The sequence below is a fragment of the Oreochromis niloticus genome, linkage group LG20 (assembly GCF_001858045.2).
Source record: "Oreochromis niloticus isolate F11D_XX linkage group LG20, O_niloticus_UMD_NMBU, whole genome shotgun sequence".
Taxonomy (NCBI): Eukaryota; Metazoa; Chordata; class Actinopteri; order Cichliformes; family Cichlidae; genus Oreochromis; species Oreochromis niloticus.
In genome coordinates this window covers 625,567-650,663 of record NC_031984.2, presented here as the reverse complement: position 1 = coordinate 650,663, position 25,097 = coordinate 625,567, and the positions used below count along the sequence as shown (strand labels likewise).

The window sequence follows — 25,097 nt, the reverse complement described above, 5'->3', positions numbered from 1 at the left end:
TGTTCATAGCCTGTACATAGCTTGTACTCACTACAGCCTGTACATACTTATAATTATAGAATATTCATAACATACTTCACACTGTGTACATTATAACATACCATAATAGACCCATTTCTGTAATATAATTACACATCTCTATTATTGCTAATTTATATTGTAATATATCTATATCGCGGCTAAAGCACTTCTGGATGGATGCAAACTGCATTTCGTTGCCCTGTACCTGTGCATGTGCAATGACAATAAAGTTGAATTCTAATTCATATAAGAACCAGACCGTTTACCAAAGATCAGAAACAACAGGTAAATAAATAATGTTATAATAAACACAGTTTACAGAGGTAGGAATGTTGGTTGCATTATAGTATAAATAGAAATATGATGTATAAATAAAATGTAATGTCTATGACTGCAGTTATCCTCCAATCAGGGAGGAGGTAGGGCATGTTTGACAGCCTGTGGGTAAAAACTTCTGTTGATTCTGTTTGTCTTTGACCTGATGGACCTGTAGAGTTTACCAGAGGGGGGGGGGGGGAGTGTCCAGGGTGTGAGGAGTCCTTGATGATGATGCTGGCTTTCTGCTGAAGTCTGTCAGTATAAATGTCTCTGAGGGGGGTTAGTGAAGTGCCGATTGCCCGCTCCGCTGCCCTCACCACCCGCTGCAGTTTCCTCTTGTCCTCCACGGTGCAGCAGTAACTCAGAAGGCTCTCGATGGTGGAGCGGTAGACGTTTACTAGCAGTTTCCTGAGAAAGTACAGCCTTTGTTGTGCTTTCCTTACCTGGTGGGAGATGTTTGTGGACCAGGTAAGGTCGGCCGAGATGTGGACTCCGAGGAACTTACAGCTTTCTACCCTTTCTACCTCCTCCCCATCAATGTAGAGGGTAGAGTGCTCAGATCGCTTTGTTCTCCTGGAGCCGATTACCATCTCCTTGGTCTTGGCTGTGTTCAGATGCAGGTTGTTGTCGTCACACCATTGCTTCAGATGCTGAACCTCCTCTCTGTAGGCTGAATCATCGTTGTTGTCGATCAGTCCTATGACGGTGGTGTCGTCAGCAAATTACTGTCAAGGAAGACTACACAGGCTGCTGCATTTCAAAATACAGATGTGAAATCTCCATCACACAAAAGAGCAGAGCATCGAGTGAGAAATGTTACAAGTTTCACTGATAGAGAAACAACAGAGAAATCAGGCTGTGCATCGTAACCAAAGCTTCAAAGCTGCAGAGTAAACGTGAACCATGAGGACATTTTCATGGAGGCTTCACCTTCATAAAGACTTCACTGTCCCCACCATCATCTTTGTGATGCAGGCAGAGTTTACCTGCTTTTACTCTGTGGTTCTTCCTCCTCTGCCCTCATCCTGCTGCATCTCCTCTTCATCTTCTTCGCTCTGGGCCTTGTGGAGTCGAGTTTGACAGTTATTGGTGGGTGCTTCAGTTGTCATGAAGCAGACTCACCTCTGTGACTCCGTCAGTGTGTTTCCGTGTCTTGATCCTTTTGCCGGTGTCACTCACGATTTAAAAACAGCTGCTCTTCTCACCAGGCCTGCCTTTGTCTTTATCCCAGCAGCAGCAGCAGTTTGAACACAGGGAGTCTTTAACGTTTTGTGTTTAAAACGCTCAGACTGTCTGTGGTGTGGCAGGGTTTCTGCTTTTTTAGCTACAGATGTTTTCATCTGTAACGGATGCTGTATGTGACCTGTTCAGGGTTAGGGTTGGTTAGAGTTTCAGGTGTAATTCTTTGAAGGCTCTGATCCTTCCAGCAGGTGTTCAGCTGAATGATGTGCAGCTCTGTAAAACTGAGTGTGTTTCAGGTCTTCACACCATCAGCTCCCACAAAACAGCCGAGCTGTGGGTCGACGCGGAGAAGAGGGGGGGTGATGCTGTTAGTGACCTGACTGACCTGAGGGCAGCGGGTCAGACAGGTGGTGGGTGGGGTGCCTGGTTTACCTGAGACAGGAGGATCTGGTGATGGCCTCCGGGGGTGTCAGAGGGCAGCCGGTGAAGTTTTGGGTGGGGTTAGTGACCCTCTGTGCAGACTTCCTGTTCCCAGTATTGGCCCCTGAGTACCAAACACCAGGCAGGAGGAGAGCACCCTCAGTTTGTGTTGTTATGTGAAAGCAGTGGCACACACAGACACTTAACACCACGTGTACCAGGTGTGCTCACACGATCAGCAGGGATCCAGCATGTGACAGAACTGGAGTGACTTCTGAAGTAAGTTAACACCAACTGATTAACTGTGTGTTCTTGTCTCTGCAGGAGATCTCTGACTCCTCCCAGCAGGATGACTCTCCACCTCTGACAGGTCTGGTTAAACCTGGGTTCGGGTCTCTCAGCACTCACAGTTGACCTGGAGGGCGTGGCACAGGTGGGCGGGTCACAGCTTTTTCCCTGAAGGCCATCAGCAGAATCTCAGCAGTCGCTCTGATGATTCATTTATCTTCTTTGTCTGGTGTGATCTCTGGCTGGGCTTCATTTTCCTCAAACCGGGCACAAACACAATGCTGCGCTGAGCTAAGCTCCTCCCACCCTTTGTAAAGGCTGCAGGTACACCGGCAGACCCGACTCTGCTGCTTTATTCAGCTTCACCGTGATTAGTTGTAGAAAAACAGAATCAGGAGTTCAGCTGCAGTAAACCTGCCTGAGCTGACTGACTCCACCTTCTCCAACTGCAGACATGCGAACATCACAGCTGATGTGCTCTCTTTGTCTGTGTGCCTTTCAAGCTGGAGTCTGTGGCTGTCATGTGGCGACATCTAGTGGTCACAGTGACAAACTACAGCTCAGTGCATTTCCCCAAACAGCTCAAACAGACAGCAGCGCGCCCACAAAGAGTCTTTGAAACATTATCGAGTGCTCCGCTTTTCTAAAGGTACAAAATGACATAAAATGACTTCAGAGAACAAAGAAAATCCAACAATCACCACTTTACTCTGTTTTTGTCATTTATTAGACGTTACACATGATTAGAAAGTTACATTTGTGTTATTATGGACAGCACTGTCATATTATCTGTTATTAATGCTGCTGAGTTTATCAGAACATGTAGAACCACAACATGTTCAACTAGTGATCTATTTACTATTAATAATACCAACAAGATTACAACCTGATACTTCATGTTTTTAGCATATGTTTTGTTTACCTTGTGTAACGTGTTATTAATGCATCAGTACTGCAGTGACTGAATAAACAGGAAGCAGACGCGTCAGTGTGTGTAAGCAGAAACAATCCAACCTGACGTCTCCTCCGAGCTTTACAAACCAGTTCACTCTGCCATCATCTGGCACCGACACTCAGAGGAGTCCCACAAACACTCAGCCACCATCATGGGCACCACACCCACCACATCAAAAACTCCACCCACTTCACCGGCCCAGAGACTCCCCCTGGATCCAGATGAACCCACAGTGCTGTGGTCTCATGCTTCACTAACATACTGAAGCAGTGGAGACGGTCAGAAAGCGACTACAACAAGACCCCTGCTTAGAAAACAGAAGCTCCACCCCGATCAGACCTGCACACTGTTACACCTCTGCCTCACCTCCACATATTTAAGTACAACCAGGGTTTCTACAGACACAAACATGGGTGTGCCCGTGAGCCGATTGGAGCCAACCTTTACATGGAGGGGGTGGAAAATAAGGCTTGTGGCTCTTTCAAAGGGACAGCACCTGGATGCAGGTACAGATACGTGGACGACACCTGGGTCAAAATCAAAAGTAGAATCCGAATGTCTGCTGTTAGCAAACAATGTAGCAGCGTCTCTGTGGTCACACAGCAGGCCGTGGTGTAAACACTGCTGTGGATCAATACATTTATTGACTAGTAATGATCTTGGTGCTACCTGAAGGCTGACCACGTGACGATGGCGCGCTGACACAGAGCTCACACCGAAGCTTGTGTGGGAACTCCACCCACATCTTTAGTCCCTCGCATTCACACCTGACGCAGTTTTGGACACGTTTGTTTCTGTGTCTGCTCATCCAGCTTTAAACTCTGTTACCCTTCCAGGACCTGAAGCTCAGTGAAGCGCAACCAAACCATCTGTTCTCTGATTGGATTGTTACATGACATGACACTGACCAATCAGGTGAAAGGAAGAAAAATCGGGTCAAAATTTGTACTTTCAAGTTGAAACTGACACACAGCGAGGGCGACACGAGCACACAGTTTCACTCGTAGTCTTTTGTTTTGTATCTGTAACCTGAGCTTCACAAATAAATGTTTAATGTGTGTCAATATGTTTTACAAACACACACAGTTTCATCTATGGGTAACAGCTGGCCACGCTGCTCGCCATCCGTATCCAGAACCAACTTCAGGTTCACAAAAAAAACAGCCTGCACATACAGAGCAATGAACAAAACCGTTTCTGAATAAAACGAGTGTTCAAAATCAAGGACACTGTTGTTTTAACATCGTTTCTGTTTCTATGAATTCAGTTTGTATTGCTTTACAGCATTACAATCAAATACATTTATACACCCCTTTTCAAGGCATGTGTAATCAAATTATGAAATGTTTGTAACTTAATTAGTTTTAAGTAACTTATTTACATGAATTAACCCATAACTGAAATGACACAGTGCATAAAAGGCACCGAGTAACATGTACGACTGAAAGAAAGGTGAATTGCATTATTTTGGTGCATTTGTGAAAGTGCTTCATTACCAGTGTTGGGTAAGTTACTTTAAATTAGTAACTTAGTTACATTACTAGTTACTTCTATCAAAAGTAACTCAGTTACTTCAAGATACTTGTTACTTTCAGAGTAACTAGTTACTAGGGAAAGTAACTTTGGTTTTACTCAGAATTCTCCTGTTAATGTGTTGCTTCTGTAACTGGATACCCAGCCAGACTGCCAGTCTTCTAGCTTGCTTACTTGCCACAAGTGCACTGTGCCACCTACCAATAGAAAGGAAAAAATAATGTGCATATTTCCACGAGAGAAATCCCACGCCTGGACCGTCGTTGACCGCCGCCATGATTCTAGCCTGCTTTTTACATCCAACACAAAAACTGCAGTCGTGGTGCTTTTGATTGTACTCAGAACTTGGAAATTCTGCCTTCTGAATAGGAAGATGTAGGTAACACCAGACTGCAGATGAGCTGCATACAGAGCTGGACTGGGACAAAAAAATCGTCCCGGGCATTTTGACTAGAGACCGGCCCACCATTATAGGAAAAATCATAAAGCCTTTGAATGAAAATAAACACTGTTGTGACAGTGATGTACACTGTTCTGATGGTATATATGTATCAATCTATCAATTGTTTGTTGTAAGACTCAGATAATTACTTATTAAAAGCGAGACATTTTAAATGAGAATAATAAAGAAAAGTATTTCTTTGTCCCCCCCTTTCCCTGTTAATGCCCTACCTGCCCCCCTGGCAAAACTTTGCTAGACCCGCCCCTGCACAGTTACCAGCTGTCAGCTACGTAGAAAAGGATCCTGGTGTTATTTGTCTCTCAGAAACAGTTCATAACTTCCCTTCAACTCATTCATGTCACCTAAAAGGTAAACCTGTTTCTCCATCACCTGTTCAGCTCTGATGATTCAGTAAGGACATCTCCTGGTTTCATCTTCATGTTTCCCTCTCACCAGATAACCAAACCGACATCATGACCAGCAGCTTTACAGCTGTGGCTCCAGCAAACATCAGCTGATACTAGAAATTAATATTAAATAAATTCTAACAACAGCTGATCAAGCTTAAACGTGCTGCTGTTGTTTAACGCGACAACAGGGCGATCGTGGCTCAAGAGTTGGGAGCTCGCCTTGTAATCGGAAGGTTGCCGGTTCGAGTCCCGGCTCGGACAGTCTCGGTCGTTGTGTCCTTGGGCAAGACACTTCACCCGTTGCCACCCGGTGGTGGTCAGAGGGCCCGGTGGCGCCAGTGTCCGGCAGCCTTGCCTCTGTCAGTGCGCCCCAGGGTGGCTGTGGCTACAACGTAGCTGCCATCACCAGTGTGTGAATGGGTGGATGACTGGATGTGTAAAGCGCTTTGGGGTCCTTAGGGACTAGTAAAGCGCTATACAAATACAGGCCATCCGCTGGTTTCCTCTTTCTGGCGCAAAGTGGGCCATAAATAAACAAGAGAGAAAAGCCGATCAGCTGATCATTGATCAGTTTCTGATTGAAGTAGAAACAGGAGAGAATGAGAGAAGAAGAGGCAGCTGTGCAGCTTCAGCTTTGTGTCTTTTTCATTGTAGCTGAAGTCCGGGACAAACTGTGTTCCTTTTCACCTCAGTACGAAACGCGTCATATTTTCTCTGAATACCAGACGATTCTGTTTTTTACGGGACGGTTGGCAACTCTAATAATTAACCGTATGAACAAAATAAAGTTCAACATCAGTAACATAGCACCCACCCAGCTGTATAGAAACTCCGTCATGCTAGCTAGCACGCAGTACGAAAATGTCAGCATACCGAAAATAAACTCCACCTAAACTTGGTTTATATCTGACCCAGATAGACTGCAGGTCATAACTTCTTACCTGAAGTTCAGTTCACCTGACACGCGGACCGGCGGCCGCTTCGGGTCTCTCCTCTTGCCTCCCTTTTCCTTCATCCACCTGCTGGCCTCCACCACTTGCTAATGTTATTGAATCTGTGGAAGCTCCGCGATAGCCACCACACGAAGTAACGAGTAACGAGCCTATCTAAATCCCAGTAACGAGTAACGCGTTCCTGGTTTTGGCATAATAACTAGTTACCGTGCTCGTTACCACAATAATAACGTAGTTACTGTAACGCGTTACTTAATAACGCACACACACACACACACACACACACACACGCACCATCAGGTTTGGTCGAGAGCAAAACACATAAATGGCTCTAAAAAGTACACAACTTATTAAAAGAACACTATATTTCTTCCATTATACTATAACATACTATAACATTTGTTTTACATGGATAGCCTCGCTGTGCTTATGTTGCATTCACGGGACTACGAAAAATCACGGTGTGTTCAAGGGCCATTGGAAATAATGATATAAGGCGAAAAAAAGTACCAGTAACCATGTCTGTAGGGGTTACAGATGCACAAACATACAATGTTCAGATATGTTGGTTTCCACGGTTACCAGGTTCACACCTACACGTCTGATTTACAGGTACAAAATATTCCTGAGCCCACTGAACGTCTCCACCCTGGAGCTGTGGTCGTCACGACAACTTTACATTTGAATATAAGTGCTGTTGGTGATATACTGAGCTTCACCGAGCAGGTGAGTTCACCTGTTTATCCAGTCTAAAGCTTTCTGTCTGCTGGTGATAGAGCTGCGACACCGTCCGACAGACGTGTCAGTGTTTCACTTTCCAAAATCAGCTCATCAAACTGAGACTAAAATCAGGAAATAATCAAATATGAGTCATGAAATATTCATGAAAAAGAGAAAATAATGATGAGCAGTGAAATTAGACGAGGAAAGCTGATCTTAGCCACAAGCTAAGATCTCTCGGTCCCTCAGTATTGGTGCCCCTCAAGGATGTGTCCTCTCACCACTACTGTTCTCCCTCTACACTAATGACTGCACCTCCAAGAACTCGGCTGTTAAACTCCTAAAGTTTGCAGATGACACCACCGTCATTGGCCTCATTCAGGATGGTGATGAGTCTGTATACTGGCAGGAAGTTGAGCGGCTGGTACTCTGGTGCAGTCAGCACAATCTGGAGCTGAACACTCCTAAAACTGTAGAGATGACAGTGGACTTCAGGAGACATCCCTCAACTCTGCCCCCCCTCACCATATCAGACAGCCCTGTGTCGACTGTGGAGATCTCCAAGTTCCTGGGTACCACCATCTCCCAGGACCTGAAGTGGGAGACCAACATCAACTCCATCCTCAAAAAGACCCAGCAGAGGATGTACTTCCTGAGACAACTGGGGAAGTACAGTCTTCCACAGGAGCTGCTGATCCAGTTCTACACTGCAGTCATTGAGTCTGTCCTGTGCTCCTCCATCACAGTCTGGTATGGTGCAGCCACTAAACAGGACAGGTGCAGACTGCAGCGGACTGTACGGGCAGCAGAAAGGATCATCGGCGCCCCCCTGCCCTCCATCCAGGACCTGTACCTCTCAAGAACCAGGAAACAGGCAGGAATCATCACAGACCCCTCACACCCTGGACACAGACTTTTTGACCTGCTGCCCTCTGGCAGACGGTACAGAAGCCTGCAGACCAGGACCACCCGACACAGGAACAGTTTCTTTCCCCTCGCCATCTCCCTCCTAAACAGTTGACCTGTCACACTGCTCCCACTGCCAGACTGCACCTGCCCCTTATGTACATTCTGTAGTTTTCATTCCACCTCATTTCATTTCTGTATTTTATGTATATAAGTTTAGATTAGTTATTTATAGTTGGTTTACACAGCTTTGTGTATGTATGTGTAATGTATATATAGACACGTGTGTGTGTGTGTGTGTGTGTGTGTGTGTGTGTGATTTACATTGCTGTGCTTGAGAGCCACCATCTACCGGAACCAAATTCCTTGTATGTGTCTGCACATATACTTGGCCAATAAACACGATTCTGATTCTGAGCTAAAGGAAGCTACGAGTCGCAAAAACGTTGTTTTATAGTTACGTGGCAGCCTGGCAGCGAGCTCCCACGTTTTTCATTTATCTTAGTGAAACTGAGTCACTGTAAGCGTGTGCTTCTTTTTCTTCTATCAGGATCATCAGGACAGCATCACCTCCAACCACCACGAAGCTTCTGCTGAGCTTTAACTTCGCTCCTATCATCTGCTGGAGGTACAGGCGCCATCCAGGGAGAACTTCCTGTCCTAAACCCGACCAATCAGCACGCGTTAGTATGATGGCGTGATTTCTGGCACGTGATCCACGCTGGATTCTCTGAGCCACTGTACAAATCGTGACCAAACTTCCTGTTAGGATTCAAAGTAAAAGTCGTGGCTTCATCATAAAATGAAGACAAACAGTTTCTTCTTCTCTGCAGATTTCCAATCAAACCTCAGGATGCAGAGCGTTGGGCTTCAGCGCCTCTTCCTCCTCTCTGTCTGCCTCTTCCTCCGCCTTCTGACCTCAGCTGAGTCGCAGCAGGTGGAGCAGCTGGAAGAGGAGGTGCAGAATGTCCCGGTGGAGGTCATCACTGAGAGCTCCCCCTGCAGCGCCACCTGTGGGCTGGGCCTCCGGACTCAGACTCTGTGCCTCCTAAATGACAGCAAGGCAGCGATGGAGGAGAAGCTGCCGAGCGGCGGTGAAGCAGAGGTACAGACGTGATGCTGCTGAACACAGGAAGAGGAGGTGGAGGAGGAGGAGGTAGTTACCATCTGTGTTTGACCTGCAGGTGACGGAGAAGTGCCGCGTCCGGGCGGTGCAGTGCATGGACACGTGGCAGTGTGGACTCCAAACCATGACAGTCACATCCGGACTGAGGGTGGAGGTCGACTGTGTGGGAGATGTGATGGAGGCCACTGGGAGGTTCTCCTGGAGGTGAGGAGGAGGTCTCAGTTTGGTTTTTAAACCAACCTTTGGGTTGGCTGGACCAGACGGGACGTTTGGACAATGAGACAACAGAACTAACCTCCTGCCTGAAGGCGGGCCCTCATCGTGTCCTTCAGCTTTAGATTTCATGTTTATTTCATTCTGATCTTCAGTCTGACTCTGTCGGCTTCTTTTACGGCTCAGGGTGTCGTGGCGTTATGCCCGAGGGATCATCAGCACTGACGACGCTCTGTTCGCCCACTGGGACGCTCCCGAGCTGGACCGAGTGGTTCTGGACCCCGTCAGAGAGGAGGATGCAGGTGAGCGCACCTCTGCATGTGCTCAGTCAGACCCAGATTGAAGGAGTGACGTGATTCTGCTGGGATACACCGTCTTTATTTGTGGGTCACTAACCTGTAAAAGCTCTTCTTCTGTGGTGACGCTGACACTAAAGGAAAATATTTGTGAGAGTGAAACTCGAATCAGACCGACTCCTCCCATTGTCCTCAGGGACGTACCGCTGTGACGTGCAGGACGCCGCCTACCGCAGGGTCAAACGGGCTTACTGGGGCATCCGTGTTCTGGCCGTCGGGGTCCTCAGCCTGGACTACGACAGCTCCCTGGCCCTTTGGGATGAAGGCGAGAAGAACCAGACCGAGGAGGAGGAGGAGCAGAGGAAGATCTTACCCTTTGCTCTCCTTGCGGTACGTTTGGTTTGGAACACGTTCATTTAACGCTTCTTTTATCAAAGTTTAGCTGCTGCTTTGGTCACAGATGGGCGTCAGTGCGGCGGTCGCCGGCGTCTTCACTGCTCTGCTGAGAGGCTACGAGGCGATGAAGAGGAGAAGGAGGAATTTAAAGGCGTCTGGTTCCTTCTGAATTTTCCAACCTGCTTCAAATCATTGAAAATCATTAAAGTTATGTAAAATCATTTTTCACGAGTTTGTTATTAAAACAAATCACAGACGTAATAAAACCCAAACCTGCAGATACGCATCACCAACAAGTTTCTCTGAAAACGTTTCAGTTTGGAACATTTCAGGAAAGATTGGAGAGCAGCTGACTTTTATCAATACAGCCTAAAATCATGTTCCAGTCTCTAATCAGTTTAAATCATCCAATCAGCACACTTATCACTCCACTAATCATAAATGCTGTGGCTCATTGGTCAGTGAACCACCTGAACGTCTGCAGTGATTTTACAAAGTCCACTGCAGGAAACCGTTAAAGAGGCTGGAGCAGGACACAGCCTGTTTCATGCACTCGTTTATTTACTGATTTCTGGCTTCTTCTCACAGATGAGTGGAAACAAACAAAACACATTCAGAGCTTTATCTGAATGTGTTTTTTAGAGTTCATGTTAATTACTGCATCTTTAATGCAATGATGCCTGATCAAAACAAATCTGATAATGCGTTGCAGAGATGACACAGGGCTGATCCACACGCTTCATTCTGCAGGGTGCAGTGCAGCCGTGTTCCTGTAGATGGCAGTGTTGGCTCAGGCTACTCTCACAGCAGGACCCAAACCTGAAGCTCATCAGTCAGCTGCTGCATGCAAAGCTTTTTATCCACATTTTAAAATATTCTTTCAGAGTTGTGAAAAAACTATCGTTCCTTTTTTCCAGCATTCCGGGTCACAGCTGGAACATCTGTGCGCTCAGGTGGATCCGTGTGTTTTACAGGTGTGTTTGAGTCTCAGACTGCAGGGCGGCTCCAGCCAGGCAGTGAAAGCGTTAAAGACTGTCCTCCATAATAACCAGTTTGGTGTTGTTGGCAGTGCTTTGGTGCTTCCATGGAAAGGCGTCTCCTCAGCAGTGCTGCTGATTCTGCTTCACAGTAAGCAGCTTGTTTTAGCACAGGCCAGGTTATCAGAGCCGGTGAACGAGGCCACAATGCTGTCGAGCTGAGTGAGCGAGTGGGGAAAACAAACGAAGTGATGATAACAAGCTCGCTGTAAGGGATTCATGTCCTGGTGGAAGCAGCCCTGCGATGCTCTCCAGCTCTTCAGCATGAGGCTGCAGCACAGCGGGCCCGAGCCGGGGGCATCAGCACTGGCAGGCCCCCCTCTCCACCCCTCACGGGTTCACATGGAGCACATGGCACAGGTGTGAAAGAGCAGTATCTCCTTGGACCTCCACCTTAGCCAGCCGTGGGGTCCTCCTGCTGCAGGACAAAGCCCGACCTCACGTGGTCGTGGACGATGAAGCTTTGCATTGATCCCACTGATCGATTGATGACCTCTGAGAAGGTATGCTGACCAGAGTCACAGGCCGTCCACAGATGTCCTCTTCCAGTTAAGGGAGGAGACTCCACAGGACACCGACCACCATCTCATCAGAAGCCCGTTGCTGCTGGGAGTGTGTGCAGGTAAGTATGTACACACCTGAGAGCCACCATATAATAATAATTATGATCATTATGATTATTTTGCTGGAGCGTCTGAGGTTTCCGCTGATGGTCACGCTGTTGTCAGGTAGGCCTACGTCAGGACCATTTACTGTCCTCGGCAGGGAAACAGTCAAATGTAATGCACATGTGGTTCATGACTAATGCACCCATCTTTATCGCCACTTATTGTTCTGACTCAGACGTTACATGACAGATGGTCTTCACTGCACCCTCTAATTGTCAGACTGATAGTTGGTGTAAAAATGCAATAGAACTGGTTTTAAACGATGCCTCAGTAATAACTCATCTTCCCAGGATCGCTGCCCTGTTTTTAAAAATAATAAGCCACGCTGGGGTTTGTGATGAGGACCCAGTGCAGTAATATCTCTCTCTCTGCGGGGCTCTCATTTATGAAATGGAGCGCCTCACTCTGAAAAATGTCCTCTGTAGAACCGTCCAATCAGTGTTTGTGTTTGAGCATGAAAACCCAGCTAACGCAGGCTCTGATCAATACATCTCCAATCAACACAAACTGATCGCACCTTTTTATTCCTCTCTATGCCGTTTCCAGCCATAGACCAAAAACATGATCACCAATGAGCTTCATGTTGACTTAAAGGGGAGGAGCTAAAACAGCTTGTTTCAAGCAGAGGATGAGGTGAGGGGCTCGTACCTGCAGCCGAGCGGCTGATTTACCAAAGAAGAATCAAAAGAATGAAAAATATGAAATGAGTGAAAGCACAGCTGCTCCAGATAAACCAGACATGTGAGAAGAAAAAGTTGCTGCACATCAGATTATTCTTCTTATGTTATTACTATCTTATTCTTATGTTACTAAAAGTGAGACTGAAACCTGGGAAGAAGCCAGCCAGAGGTGACAGACTGATCAATATCAGCCCTCTGTCATTAAGACAGGAGAATCTGATGGATTATAATTATTATTTCATTAAATGAATCATTAAGAGACACCTTTAGTGTTCATTCTCTCAGCTGTAGCCTCAGTGCTGTTTAAAAAAATAAAATAAAATAAAATTTGTCTACATGCAAATTTCGATGTGAGGTCAGCAAGTGCAAACAGATGCTCTATTTTGGGGTTGTATATAAATACTTAAGGAACAATAAATCTGTTGTAAAATTAATATATATATATAAAAAAATCTATTTCAAAATTTTCTTTGCAAACTCCTTTGACTACGATGACCTGGATGACTGAGAACCTTCACAGACATATTTCAAAAATCAAACAACAAAGCTGACTGACTACCAGGGAAATACAAAGACAATAAGCAGTACTGGAAAACTCCAGGCCCTCCTACTGTTGCCACGCAAAGACTTCACTGCTGATCTTTAATCTGGAACGTAACCTGCTGTTAGATGTTAGGTTTGCTGCATACCACACAGATACATCCCTGTAAGGAGTAAAGCACCGTTGCAGTGCTGAAGTCCCAGGATGAACATCTTACTCTTCATCACTGAGTGAAGAAAATCAGAACAACCCGAAGTTTCTCTTCAGCACTGCAGCCAGGCTGAGAAACAGTCAGCGCTCTGCTGAGCCAAACATTCCTTCAACATTAACGATGGCCGCTAACTTTCTGCTTCTTAATGCAGATCAAACTGAGGTTATTGTACTCGGCCCTGAAAATCTTAGAAATATGGTATCTAAGCAGATTCTTACTCTGGATGGCATTACCTTGGCCTCCAGTAACACTGTGATGTCCTTCAATGTTGAACAAACGGCTGATGGCTGCAGCTCCCTCAGCACGGTTCTTCCAGAGGTCTGTTCCTGTTAATGGGAGTTTTTTGTTCCCATTATCACAAAGTGCTGTCTGCTATCTGTTCTTTGACTATCATACATGTCAGTGTTTTTCAGTCCTCACTCATTATAACGCACACACACTGTATAAGCTGCTCATTTGATTATAATGTCTTCCCCCTCTACCTCTGTTTGTTTTTGTCTGTTTATGACATTTTACTTGGTGGTTGTTTGGTGGTTTTGCTAACTGTACAATAAATCGCTCCCTGGGGATAACAAAGACGTCCTCAGCCCCCCTGAAAGCACACAGCTGCTGATCAATCAGCTGTTACCAGGGTTCAAATGAGAGTCAAGAATCTTTTCAAGTATAAATCAATGAGTCAATTCATCAATGTTTGAATTAAATCTTTAAATAATTCATCACATCTGAGAAAGTTATAAAACATAAACATTGCACAAGGTCACCTGGTTCTGCTGTGTACTCTGAGGTTTAATGTTTGAAATACTTAGTCTGGATGAATAGTTTCTCTTCTGTAGGGAACAACCTGCCTCATGTTCCACTGCTTATCTGTATATGTGTAGAATTTAGTTATTGATTAGCACACAGGCAGGTCAGGGGTCAGCTGTGGGGCCGTTTATGACCGTCTCACTCAAGGACACTCATTTCTGTCCTAACTCATGCTCCATACATTATCTCTGACTGCACCTGTCTTCATGCCAAGGGCCCCGAAGTCATTCTGTCCTCTCTGTCAGAGACAGCCGTCAACATAAAGAGCTCTGCTTATGTGTGATTTTCATTGTGAGGCAGTGCAGACGGGTTTGTGTCTCATCAGAGTCACCGCCGATCAGTGCAGAGCGACGACACGAAGGCTCACCGATGGTTTGCTGACTGGGAGACGTTAGATGGATGAGTTGCTGGGTCTGTTCAGGCACTGCAGACCCAGCAGCTACACAATCTGTGGATTAAGAAGTCAGCTGTGACCCTGCAGCTGTAAATTGCTGAGCTGGGAGCACCGTCTCCTCTGTGTTGTCTGTACCACGATAAACCTTCATCCTTCTGTGAATCCTAAAGTCCGCTCCCCTGACGGCGGGTCATCACAGTGTGGCAGCATCCTCTGCTGTCTCTGAGGATGATGGACGGGAGGCGTTTTCACCACTTCAGAGTGGTCTGATGGACGGATCGTGAGCCTCTGCAGACACTTCTCCTCAAAAACCAATTAAAGCTAAATGTAAGCAGCCCTCTGTCACACTGTAATCTGAAGATTAGAGCAGGAAAGGCGACTGATGGAGTGATCTCCAAACACAGCATGAACGTGTTACCCTGCAATTTCATCCTGAGTGAAGGCGTAATTACAGCTGTCAGCAGCCATTCTGTCTCAGCCACTGTTTAATGTCCTGAGATGACTCTGAAGAAGCTCACCAGCACACGCTGGCTTTAATCAACTTTGTAGAAATCATGAAACTTTAACCTTCTCCAGTCCCACTCAGGGTCCAGTCTGAGCTCTGCAGGCTGAGACGCTGACTCGTGTGTTGGAGTATGTCAGCTAATCAGAAATCAGGCCATTTATCCAGTCTCCATATAGCCACGCCCACATGTCTCCATAAAAGCAGGCGTGTTTACTTCGAGGAGAAAGCAGCGATGCTGTTAAAGTGAAACCTTTTGTCCTCCTCGTCGTACACCTCGGGACGGACGGTGGTCAGGAACAGGAACATAAAGGAGGACGAGGAGCTCAGACGGACTCTCTGCAGTTCAGTCCAAGACCAAAGAGTTTCCATGTTCATGTTTGCTGGTATGAGTCTGTTCATGGAATGCGGCGGCAAAGCCACGTGCAGGCTGAAGGAGTGGAGACAGCGCCCCCTATCTGACACTTACCAGCAGACTGTGGGCTGGCAGGAGCATCTGTGCTCGAGCTGTTAGAGAAACCGTTGGATTTTACCAAGAAATAAATCAGAGCGGAAATGCAGATTTTATTTGAGTGCTTGGAATTGTATGCCCCGCCCACACTCAAATCACCTGTGCCTGATCAGCCAATGAGGCTCCTTTGTTTTATCTACCACCAATGCGCCACGTTCCTCTCGTTCTGTCTCAAACTTTCCATCCATGCCCCTCTTGGTCTTCACTGCTCATGTTTGACCTCTGAACTGTTTCACAGGTGTTGCTCCTCACCTGGTTTGTTGGCCACGCTGCTCACCTGAATGAACGTGCAGGCCATGGATTTCCTGTTTTACCTCTGTTCTCCTGTGCTGGGTTCTCCGCAGAACAAGCTTTCCCAGGCTGAACTCAGATCAGGGTCTGGAGGAGTTCTGAGTCAAAGCTAGCGCTCAGACGTCGATATATTTTGTTCTTAAAATGAAACTGAAATCTTGGTAAATAACCATCCCGAGAACCAGATGTTTTCTCTGTGTCAGAATAATCTGAAGCATGTATCGATTGCATCACGATGAGGAGGAGTCTTTCTCTGAATAGATCCGTCCCGTTTCCTCTCATATTTCAGTCAAGTTGCTTCCTTCAGCTCTCTGTGACAGACTGGAGTCGCTGCAGAGGGACACATCAAAGCAGCCCGAGGCTCAGACGGCAGCTCATCACATGGCAGACTTCAAACAGCAGAGCGAGGGAGGACCTTGATGAAGAGGACACGTTCTTCATCATTTTTCACTCCTTGAGTCTCTCCCAGCTCACTCACAGCAGATAGAAATCAGCTCAGCAGCTCAGAGTCGAGCCACACAGGTCATAGAGGACCGCGCAGAGGAAACACGGACACACAGATATGTTCGGATTTTTGTTTTTGTGGACCATTTTTAAGATGGAATTTTATTTGTATAATCACAACAACATTGACCTCAAGGCGCTTTTATATTATTGTGTGGTAAAGATGCTACAATAATACAGAGAAAACAGACAAACCCAAAAATCATATGACCCCCTATGAGCAAGCACTTTGGCGACAGTGGAAAGGAAAAACTCCCTTTTAACAGGAAGAAACCTCCGACAGAACCAGGCTCAGGGAGGGGCGGGGCCATCTGCTGTGATTGGTTGGGGTGAGAGAAGGAAGACAGGATAAAGACATGCTGTGGAAGAGAGACAGAGATTAATAACAGATATGATTCGATGCATTCAGTGAGTGAAGAAGAAACACCCAGTGCATCATGGGAATCCCCAGCAGCCTACAGCTGTGTCCCAAAACGTCGGCTGCATCCTTCGGAGGACCCGGCCTTCGCGGTCTACGTGGGCCGGGTCCTTCGAAGACCGAGAAGGTCGGAAGTGCGAGGCTTGTGAAATGGGACGGTCTAGCCTTCACATTTGCGTCACCAGCTGTTCCCGCCCTTACCACTTTCTCCCCCTCGGTGAAATAATGGATATCGTTGAAACTCTCTGTATTTTTCTCTTATTTTTGTTAATCGAAGAGTTACAACAAATCAGCCGTCGCAGACGACTGATTTATCTCCGACTAAGAGATAACCGAGTTCAGGTACAGTGAAAATACATGTCTTCAGTTTTTTCCCCCATCGTTTATGTGTGTATTTGAAATCTGTTTACTAGGTAAATAAAACTCCGATGTAGAAGTGATTTTATTCGCTCTTTTATCTTTTATCAGTTAACCAGTGAATTTTACTTAAGTATGATAATCAAAATAAAGTTTTGACACGTTTTTTTTTTAAAGAACAAGAGCAACATTCATAACAATGACAAAAATAAAACATTTTCCTTATTTTCCTTCACCAGGCGAGACCACAGTACTGCAGAATTAACCTGAGTGTCCCAGTCCTGGACAGGTTTTTTAATAATGAGGACACTAGGCCTGATTTTCGTCTGAGCAGGGAGTCTCTGAAAGAGCTGCTGAACCTCCTTAACCAGGATCGGCCACATGGTTGGGGTGCCACTATTGAGGTCCTTGTGTTTCTTTTCTGGCTGGCAAGTGGAGCATCCTACAGAGTTGTTTCCAGAGTGTTTGCTATTCCTCGCTCCACTGTTCACTGCATCGTCCACAAGGTCACAGAGGAGGTGGTGGCTATTCGCCATCAGGTTATCCATCTCCCTCGGACTCCTGAAGACCTAGATGTCCTGTCTCATGGGTTTGCAGGGCTGGCAAGACACAGAGCCTTTTTAAAGGCTGCTGGTGCAATTGACGGCTGCCATGTCCGCATCAAGCCTCCCAGCGGCCCTGATGGTCAGTGCTACAGAAACAGGAAATTGTTCCCATCCATACTCCTGCAGGCAGTTTGTGACCATCAGGGCCGCTTCATCGATACATATGTGGGCTGGCCTGGGTCAGTGCATGACTCCAGGGTGATACGCAACAGCCCACTGTACCAGCAGGCCATTTACCCTCCTCCAGGGCATTTCATCTTAGCAGATAGAGGGTACCCATGTCTCCAGCATCCACTTCCCCTCATCACTCCGTACAAGAGGCCAGTTCAAGGTGTGGGAGCCCAGCGCTTCAACTCTCATCATTCCAGGGCACCCTCTATTATAGAGCGTGCTTTTGGAATGATGAAGACGAGGTTCCGGGCCATCTTCCTTCAAGTGCTGGAGGTGCACCACACCTTTGTACCACATGTAAGTCATTACAATATAGTGCCATTCTTTTTCAAATAATTATAATGATATAATGGGAACTTTAGTGTATGTACATTTATAAACACCTTATGTTTTTTTAAAAAAACCAAAAACATCTGTTTCAGGTCATAACAGCATGTGCTGTCCTACACAACATCTGCCTCGGTGCTGGTGACGCTATGGACCCGGAGGATGCACCTGAGGATGATGTGCAAGATGAGGGGGAGATGGGTTTGGAGGCAGTCAGTGGTGCTCCCTGGCGGGACCAGCTATCTGCTGGGGTGTCTGCCCTGGAGGAGCTACCCCAAGACCATGAATATTTTTAAACAGGCAAGTATTCTGTTAGTAGAGCATTTTTTAGATATTACTTGTTAGATCTTTATTAACAGGATTGTTTGCATCTTTCTGAATACATCTTAGTGACATGGCAGCCGTCAGTTACATCAGCCCTGCAAACCCAAGTGACAGATGATGCGGTGGACAGTGGAAACGAGCATCCCTAGACCCTATGGAGATCACCCTGTATGATGCTCCACTTACTAGCTGGAAATACAAACCAAGGTCTTGCTTGTGGCACCTCCTCCATCTCTCTGGTCCTGGTCTAGCACATTCAGCAGCACTGCCCGAGACTTTCTGCTCAGCCAAAGATCAGACCTGGTTAAAAGTACCTGTGCTTACTGGGACACTCAGGTTAATCCTGACTGTAATAATAATTCTTAAGAATTCATGTTTTTTGTTGTTTTTTCTATTGTTACTTTTTTCAGACATTTTTAATTAATTGTGTTGATAAAATTTATGTTGTACATAGTTTCTTTAAAAAAAAAAGGAAAAACAATGCAAATAAAGGTGAAGCATTTACATTTTTATTTACAGAAATTTAATCCTTTTTTTTCTCAACAAGTTTCTCAAGCAAACCAAACAGTCTGTCCATTCTATCTTTTGCCTCCTGTGCTCTTCTTTCCTCCATTTCCCTCTGCAATCTCATGTCCTCTCTAATTAAATCCAAAAACTCATCCCTGTCCTTCTTTCTTTTTGCCCCTCTTTGCTCCACCTGGCCCTCATCTTCCTGCTCTTCCTCATCCAACACTTGGTTGCCCACTGCTGAACTGGGCCCTGGAGTGTCCTCATGGATGGAAGCAATTAGCACTGGAGGCTTGGTAGAAGGCCTCTGTCCTAACACCTCATCCATGAGGGCAAACCAGGGCCATGTAGCAGTAGTGGGCTTCCCGCTCACTCCCTCGCCTGACCCTGGATACCTGAAGTCCTAAAGGCAGAGGAAATAAAAAGTGGCAGTTGACAAAAAAAAGCCACAGTACAGGTTTACATGAATAAGTTTCTAGCTTGCTAAAACCCCCCCACATATTTGAATACAGCTGTACATACTTTATATTTCTTTTTTAGATTGTCCCATTTTTTTTTTCGCCTGCAAAGGGGTGACTTTACCCTGCAGGCCCATCTTTTCAAGAATGGCCCTAACAGACAGAAAATAATAGAGCATATCAATCTTCTTAATTCCTGAACAGTATCCATAGCAAAATGTACACACTTTGGACTAAAAGACAGATTAAGCTCTCTCCCTTATGCCTAACAGATTAAAAGCGGCATATTGTTGCTGTACCTCCAACCCACAGTGGAGTTTTTGGCACCGGTAAACAGTTGCTCACTATCGCTCCGGAGTTTAATGAAAGTGGTCGTCTGCTCTTTGCTCCCTAAAACATGACAGGACATTGGAGTACAATCAACCATCTCACACTTCTGTTTAATGGGTTTTCTGTTTGACGTTTATTCAGCTATGTGAAAACTACTGTAACTTTAATCTCAGCCAAACTGATTTACAGAGGAACAAATAAAACTGTGAAAAAACAAACAAACATTAAGACTTATAAGTTATCTAAGTGACTTATATATATCATGTTTAACCCGAGTAGCGAAAGATAGCACGGGGTCGGGAAACTTACAGCTGGCGGGACTCCTGTGTAAGTTTAACGACTGTAAAAAAATTACTTCCATTGAACTGCCTTGTTAACTACTTTAAGAAACATCTTAACATTTGTATCGCTACTTCAAATACAACTTACATTTAAAAATGTAGTTGTCCTCGACCACCGTTTCTACCGTCTCCGTAACTGCCGCCATTGCTGAAAACTGGCGTTTGGCTGGGCCGCGCTATGAATTCTGGGAACCCACCCGATGGATTAATAATTATATATAATATATATAATTTATATTATATTTTATATATATAAATATAATATATATAATTATATATATTATATTTATATATATAATTATATATATTTAAAAAATATATAATTATATATAATATATAATAATATATACAATATCTAATAATCTAATAACTTTGATCTCAGCCAAACCGATTTACTCCGGAACAAATAAAACACCGAAAAAGGCAAACAATTACATTTTTAAGTTATCCGAGTGACTTATATATCATGTTTAACCTGAGTAGCGAAAGAGCGGGGGTCTGAAAACGATGAAGCTGGGAGTCCGCTGCTCTCGCCGGCTCGAGCGACCATTGAACCCCCGGCTTGCTATCGAGCGGGTGGGTAACAGATGTCTCCGAAAACGTCGGCACACTTTTGCAAATATGCGATGTCTTGATGAACCAAGCAGATATTTGAAGTTTACACAGCCACTTTCTCGCCTGAAAATATGTTAAAAGTTTATTTTGTGACCCAGAAAGATTCATAAGAGTAATTTTAAAACTTAGTAGCGGCCGCCATTGTTGGCAGCTGAAATTTGGCTGGGCCGTGCTATGAATTCTGGGATATGGTGGGCCACGAAGGACACACCCAACCCATCCTTCAAATTCGGGAAAATGAAGGATGCATTTGTCGGCCGCATTTGAAGGAGTCGACGAATTGGGACGGCCTTCATCGCCGGGCTGTGACGTAATCGGCCTTCAAATGCGACCTCCGGAGGATGCAGCCGACGTTTTGGGACACAGCCTACGTCTATTGCAGCATAACTAAGGGAGGATTCAGGGTCACCTGGTCCAGCCCTAACTATATGCTTTAGCAAAAAGGAAAGTTTGAAGCCTAATCTTGAAAGTAGAGATAGTGTCTGTCTCCTGAATCCAAACTGGAAGCTGGTTCCACAGAAGAGGGGCCTGAAAACTGAAGGCTCTGCCTCCCATTCTACTTTTAAATACTCTAGGAACAACAAGTAGGCCTGCAGTGTGAGAGCGAAGTGCTCTAATAGGGTGATATGGTACTACAAGGTCATTAAGATAAGATGGGGCCTGATTATTTAAGACCTTGTATGTGAGGAGCAGGATTTTGAATTCAATTCTGGATTTAACAGGAAGCCAATGAAGGGAAGCCAAAACAGGAGAAATCTGCTCTCTCTTTCTAGTCCCTGTCAGGACTCTTGCTGCAGCATTTTGGATCAGCTGAAGGCTTTTCCAAAAACCACTGTGTAAAAACAAAAAAAGAAAAAGGTTGGAGTCTAGCGCCTCTATCCCTCTTTTAGCTACAGTCTGTGGTTCCACCTCTGGTCTTAGCATTGAAGAAGACAAAGAAGCATAAAAAACAAACACAATAATAGAAAAATCCAAATGCACAGCATGAATGCAGATTGTGAATCTTTGCATCTCCTCTGCATCTGTTCCTTTCTCCCTGCTGAGGCACAGACAGATGAACAAATGTGGTTTAAATGACACGTTTTTGGTTTTGTGGGTGTTTTTGGGCCATCGTCTCATCCCAGACTCTGAAAGTGATCAGGTAATAAACACTGCAATGGCAGCTGGCTGTGTGATTTGATTTTCTCTACACCTGTATGGGAGACAGAGCAGAGGCAAAAACGGGTCGTGAAGTTGACCAATCACAGAGCAGATCTGAGAGGCCTTTGTTCACAGAAACAATGGCGACATTTTGAAGTGCACGGATACAGAAACCACTCGAGCTCAGTGCCATCGGAGGACGTGTTTAACATTCAAACGCTGCAGAGTTCGAGGCCCTTCAGTGAGGTCGTGATTATTAAATACTCGACACTCGGCTCGAGGGTCCCTGACCCCGAGAGGGCCTCTGAAAGCCTGATCCTCGAGCTCTGAGAAGCACACTGCCACTCCGTCCATTACACAGCAAACACTTGCTTTATTCCTGGTTTTACTAATTACACTGGTTTCTGATACCTGACCGTCTGTAAACAGGATTCCTCTCTAGCCTTGCCCGTGGTCTGGTTCTTCAGGTGATCCAGTCTTCCAGCTCCTCACAGCTTTCTGACAGATTTTCATAAATCTCTGAAAAGACTCTGGAGGGTTATTTTCATGTCAACAAATCCAAATGTACACACATCCATCAGCTGTCTTCTTATATTACAGGAGCTTTACACACCGATGGATGCATCCTGGATCAGATCCGTTAGCTCTCAGGTGGAGTTTATGATAGCGGATGCTAACATCCATTAACTGTGCTGTTAAACGTGACTAGAGTGGAAGTGATGTCACAGAGGGACGTATTTTGTCAGCAGAACAAGCGGGTCGTTTATAACCGAACATTCAGGTCTCCAAAGGATCAAAATTTGATGCAGCGCCCTCGTCAGTCTCTCTTTCTTCAGCGGCACCTCGGCCTGCTTTCGTGGTTCTTGTTGTTCTTCTCAAAACTTCACGTATCGGAGTTTCAGTCGTCCCTTCCACAGCGCTGCGGTCCACACGCTCAGCTGTGACGCCGACTTTGGAGTTTGTTTGTCATGAATCCGTCTGTGTGGCCTCCCCGTCTCACCTTCAGCTATGAGCTCTTCTACTAGATCAGCTACCAAAGGCTCACTTAAGTTTAGTATCTTCAGCTTTAGTTTCAAACTTCTGGTGTTTCAGTGTTTTTATCTCTGCACTGCAGAGTAAGCAGTGGCTCAGTCCGAGCTCCTTCAGCTAATGATGCTGATAAAAAAGTGCAAAGACCTGCCTGGTTGGATGCTTTGGTTGCTTCTGCAGTCATTAAGAGCTCATTAATCCTTCAAGTCACACAGAAAATGCAAATTTAATCCTTTAAACTGCTGGGTGAAGTTTTTTTTTTACACTGTCCAGCAGAAATCTGCACAGAGGACACCGTTAAACATAAACCCCCGAAACAAGCCGTGAATACGTTCACGATGACAGCGTGAGAAACACGAGCGTGATCAATAAGGCCGATAAATGAACCACAAGTGTGTTTAAGAGCTAACACAGAAGTGGTTCTTTTCACCATAACACTGGCACCAGAACCAGAACCTGTGACATCAGCCTTTATGGGTGGAGCCACCATGGGAAAGTCACAGATGATTGGCAGATGCAGCATACAAACTGTGAACCTCTGCTGGAGACCCAATCGGCTGTCAGACGTGTCGATACGTGGACCGGACCAATCAGAGTTTGTGATGTTGTCACAGAGACAAAGTAGATCAGTCTACGAGATGTTCGCTGGAGCTCTGTTATTACTGTCATGTGATCCATCTATCCATAGTAGCTTTATCAGCAGGGATAGTTAAGGTGGCCACGAGCATCAGTTCTGTGATGGACGTTCATCACGTTCCTGAGATTTTCAAATATCGAATAGGTGACGGAGGAGATGTGGACCGACATCAGACTCCAACGTTTACCGTCTTCTCTCATGATGACATCAAAGCTCAGCTCTGCAGCTGTTCATGCTAATGAGGCGCCTGAAATGGAGTCCATGCACTGACGTTACTGCTGTCGCCTTCTTCATTGCAACATCAGGCAGAGCAAGCAACCCAAAATGCACCCAAGCCCATTTAAACTAAGAAAGCCCAAAGATCAAATCTGTGATTTCCACAGTGGGTTCAGGGTCACGGCTCCACAGAAGAAATCTGACGTTCAGATGGAGACGATGCCTCCTTGAGCTAAAAGGCTAAGACTCATTACATAATACTGTAATGAGCAGGACATACTGCCTGAGTATGACGCTGCTTTAACGTGTGACTCAGGCTTTAAGTTTATTTTACAGTGAGAAAGCAGGAGCCTCCCAGCATCCACAGCATCCCCGAGTCACGCTGCTGCGAGTCACGCTGCTGCGAGTCACGCTGCTGCGAGTCACACTGCTGCGAGTCACGCTGCTGAGAGTCACACTGCTGCGAGTCACGCTGCTGCGAGTCACACTGCTGCGAGTCACGCTGCTGAGAGTCACACTGCATTTGATTTCAGGGAGGATGCAGGAAACACGAGGAGGCAGAAGGAAAGGAAGAGCTCTGAGTCAACACATGCTAAGCGTCATCATCAGCATCTCCATCCTCATCATCTTCATCTCTATCATCATCATCTTCATCCTCATCATCTTCATCACTATCATCTCCATCATGATCATCATCATCTCCATCATCACGTTGAAGGTGGAGGAGGAAATTTTGCAGGCAGTGGAGATCATGTGAGTCTCCCTGAATTATTATTCCAGATTATATTTACAGCAGGAAGTGATGAAAAAGAGCAGGAAGTGATGTGTATGATGGTCAGAAAGTCCTGGGGGATGCAGGCAGACCTCTTTCGGTGACAGGCTGGACTTGGCCTGCTCCTCCATGTTTCCATGTGTGGAGCTGTGCGCAGGACGCAGGCAGAGGAGAGCAAACAAACGCAGATAAAAGGAGTTTGAGCTGCTGTTAGCTGGAGGGAAATAAGAGTGTGAAGGAAAAGGCCAAAGTGTTCCAGCTCCCACCCAGTCTCAAATAGTGCGGTGCTCTTAACTCTGCAGCGGCTCCCATTTACGAAGAGAGCCACCATTTAAGAAAGAGAGAAAGGACGCGAGTGAAGAGGACAGCAGCTCCTAATGGACCTGCTGCAAATGAAAAAACAGCAGCTGATGGAGGGGTGGATGGAGGGAGGGAAAGCGAGAGCACAGAGAAACACGAATACAGCTGTGCAAACAGCTGTGCTGAATAACACACAGAAACTCATCTCACACCACTAAGCTACCACTG

General features: G+C 45.8%; 2 protein-coding genes across 8 annotated transcripts in view; one reads left to right on the top strand and one right to left on the bottom strand.

Moving 5' to 3' along the window:
* The window catches only part of LOC100695032 (ras-related protein Rab-7L1), a 61,898-nt gene that overhangs the window by 8,736 nt on the left and 28,065 nt on the right, over positions 1 to 25,097 (bottom strand). The window contains exon 1 of one of the 5 annotated variants that reach the window (XM_019349272.2): positions 6,511 to 6,564. The exons of 1 other annotated variant lie outside the window; for it this stretch is intronic. Coding sequence is in view for 1 of the 4 variants with exons in the window: in XM_025901943.1 (XP_025757728.1) it covers positions 3,854 to 3,992 (139 nt within the window). In the remaining 3 variants the exon portion in view is untranslated. Of the gene's footprint in view, positions 1 to 3,853; positions 4,159 to 6,510; positions 6,565 to 25,097 lie in introns of those variants that run through there. 3 more of the 5 variants (XM_025901944.1, XM_019349273.2, XM_025901943.1) reach the window with 3 other exon arrangements.
* tmem81 (transmembrane protein 81) lies at positions 7,107 to 10,392 on the top strand. 3 transcript variants are annotated; one of them, XM_025901941.1, is made up of 7 exons: positions 7,107 to 7,248; positions 8,699 to 8,776; positions 8,982 to 9,253; positions 9,333 to 9,478; positions 9,674 to 9,789; positions 9,980 to 10,173; positions 10,244 to 10,392. In XM_025901941.1, exons 3-7 carry the CDS (start codon positions 9,002 to 9,004, stop codon positions 10,346 to 10,348), a joined length of 813 nt encoding a protein of 270 aa, XP_025757726.1. In that variant the 5' UTR covers positions 7,107 to 7,248; positions 8,699 to 8,776; positions 8,982 to 9,001; the 3' UTR covers positions 10,349 to 10,392. The 3 variants fall into 3 exon arrangements, with proteins under 3 accessions (XP_025757726.1, XP_025757725.1, XP_005477798.1); XM_025901940.1 differs by having other exon boundaries at positions 8,699 to 8,888; XM_005477741.4 differs by having other exon boundaries at positions 7,108 to 7,248; positions 8,699 to 8,831.

What these genes read in the sequence shown, in the direction of transcription:
- tmem81 (XM_025901941.1), top strand. Translation starts at nt 9,002, where the DNA reads ATGCAGAGCGTTGGGCTTCAGCGCCTCTTCCTCCTCTCTGTCTGCCTC. An exon ending in ACTGGGAGGTTCTCCTGGAG is followed by an intron (nt 9,479 to 9,673) that starts GTGAGGAGGAGG and finishes TTTACGGCTCAG; the next exon opens with GGTGTCGTGGCGTTATGCCC. An exon ending in CGTCAGAGAGGAGGATGCAG is followed by an intron (nt 9,790 to 9,979) that starts GTGAGCGCACCT and finishes CATTGTCCTCAG; the next exon opens with GGACGTACCGCTGTGACGTG.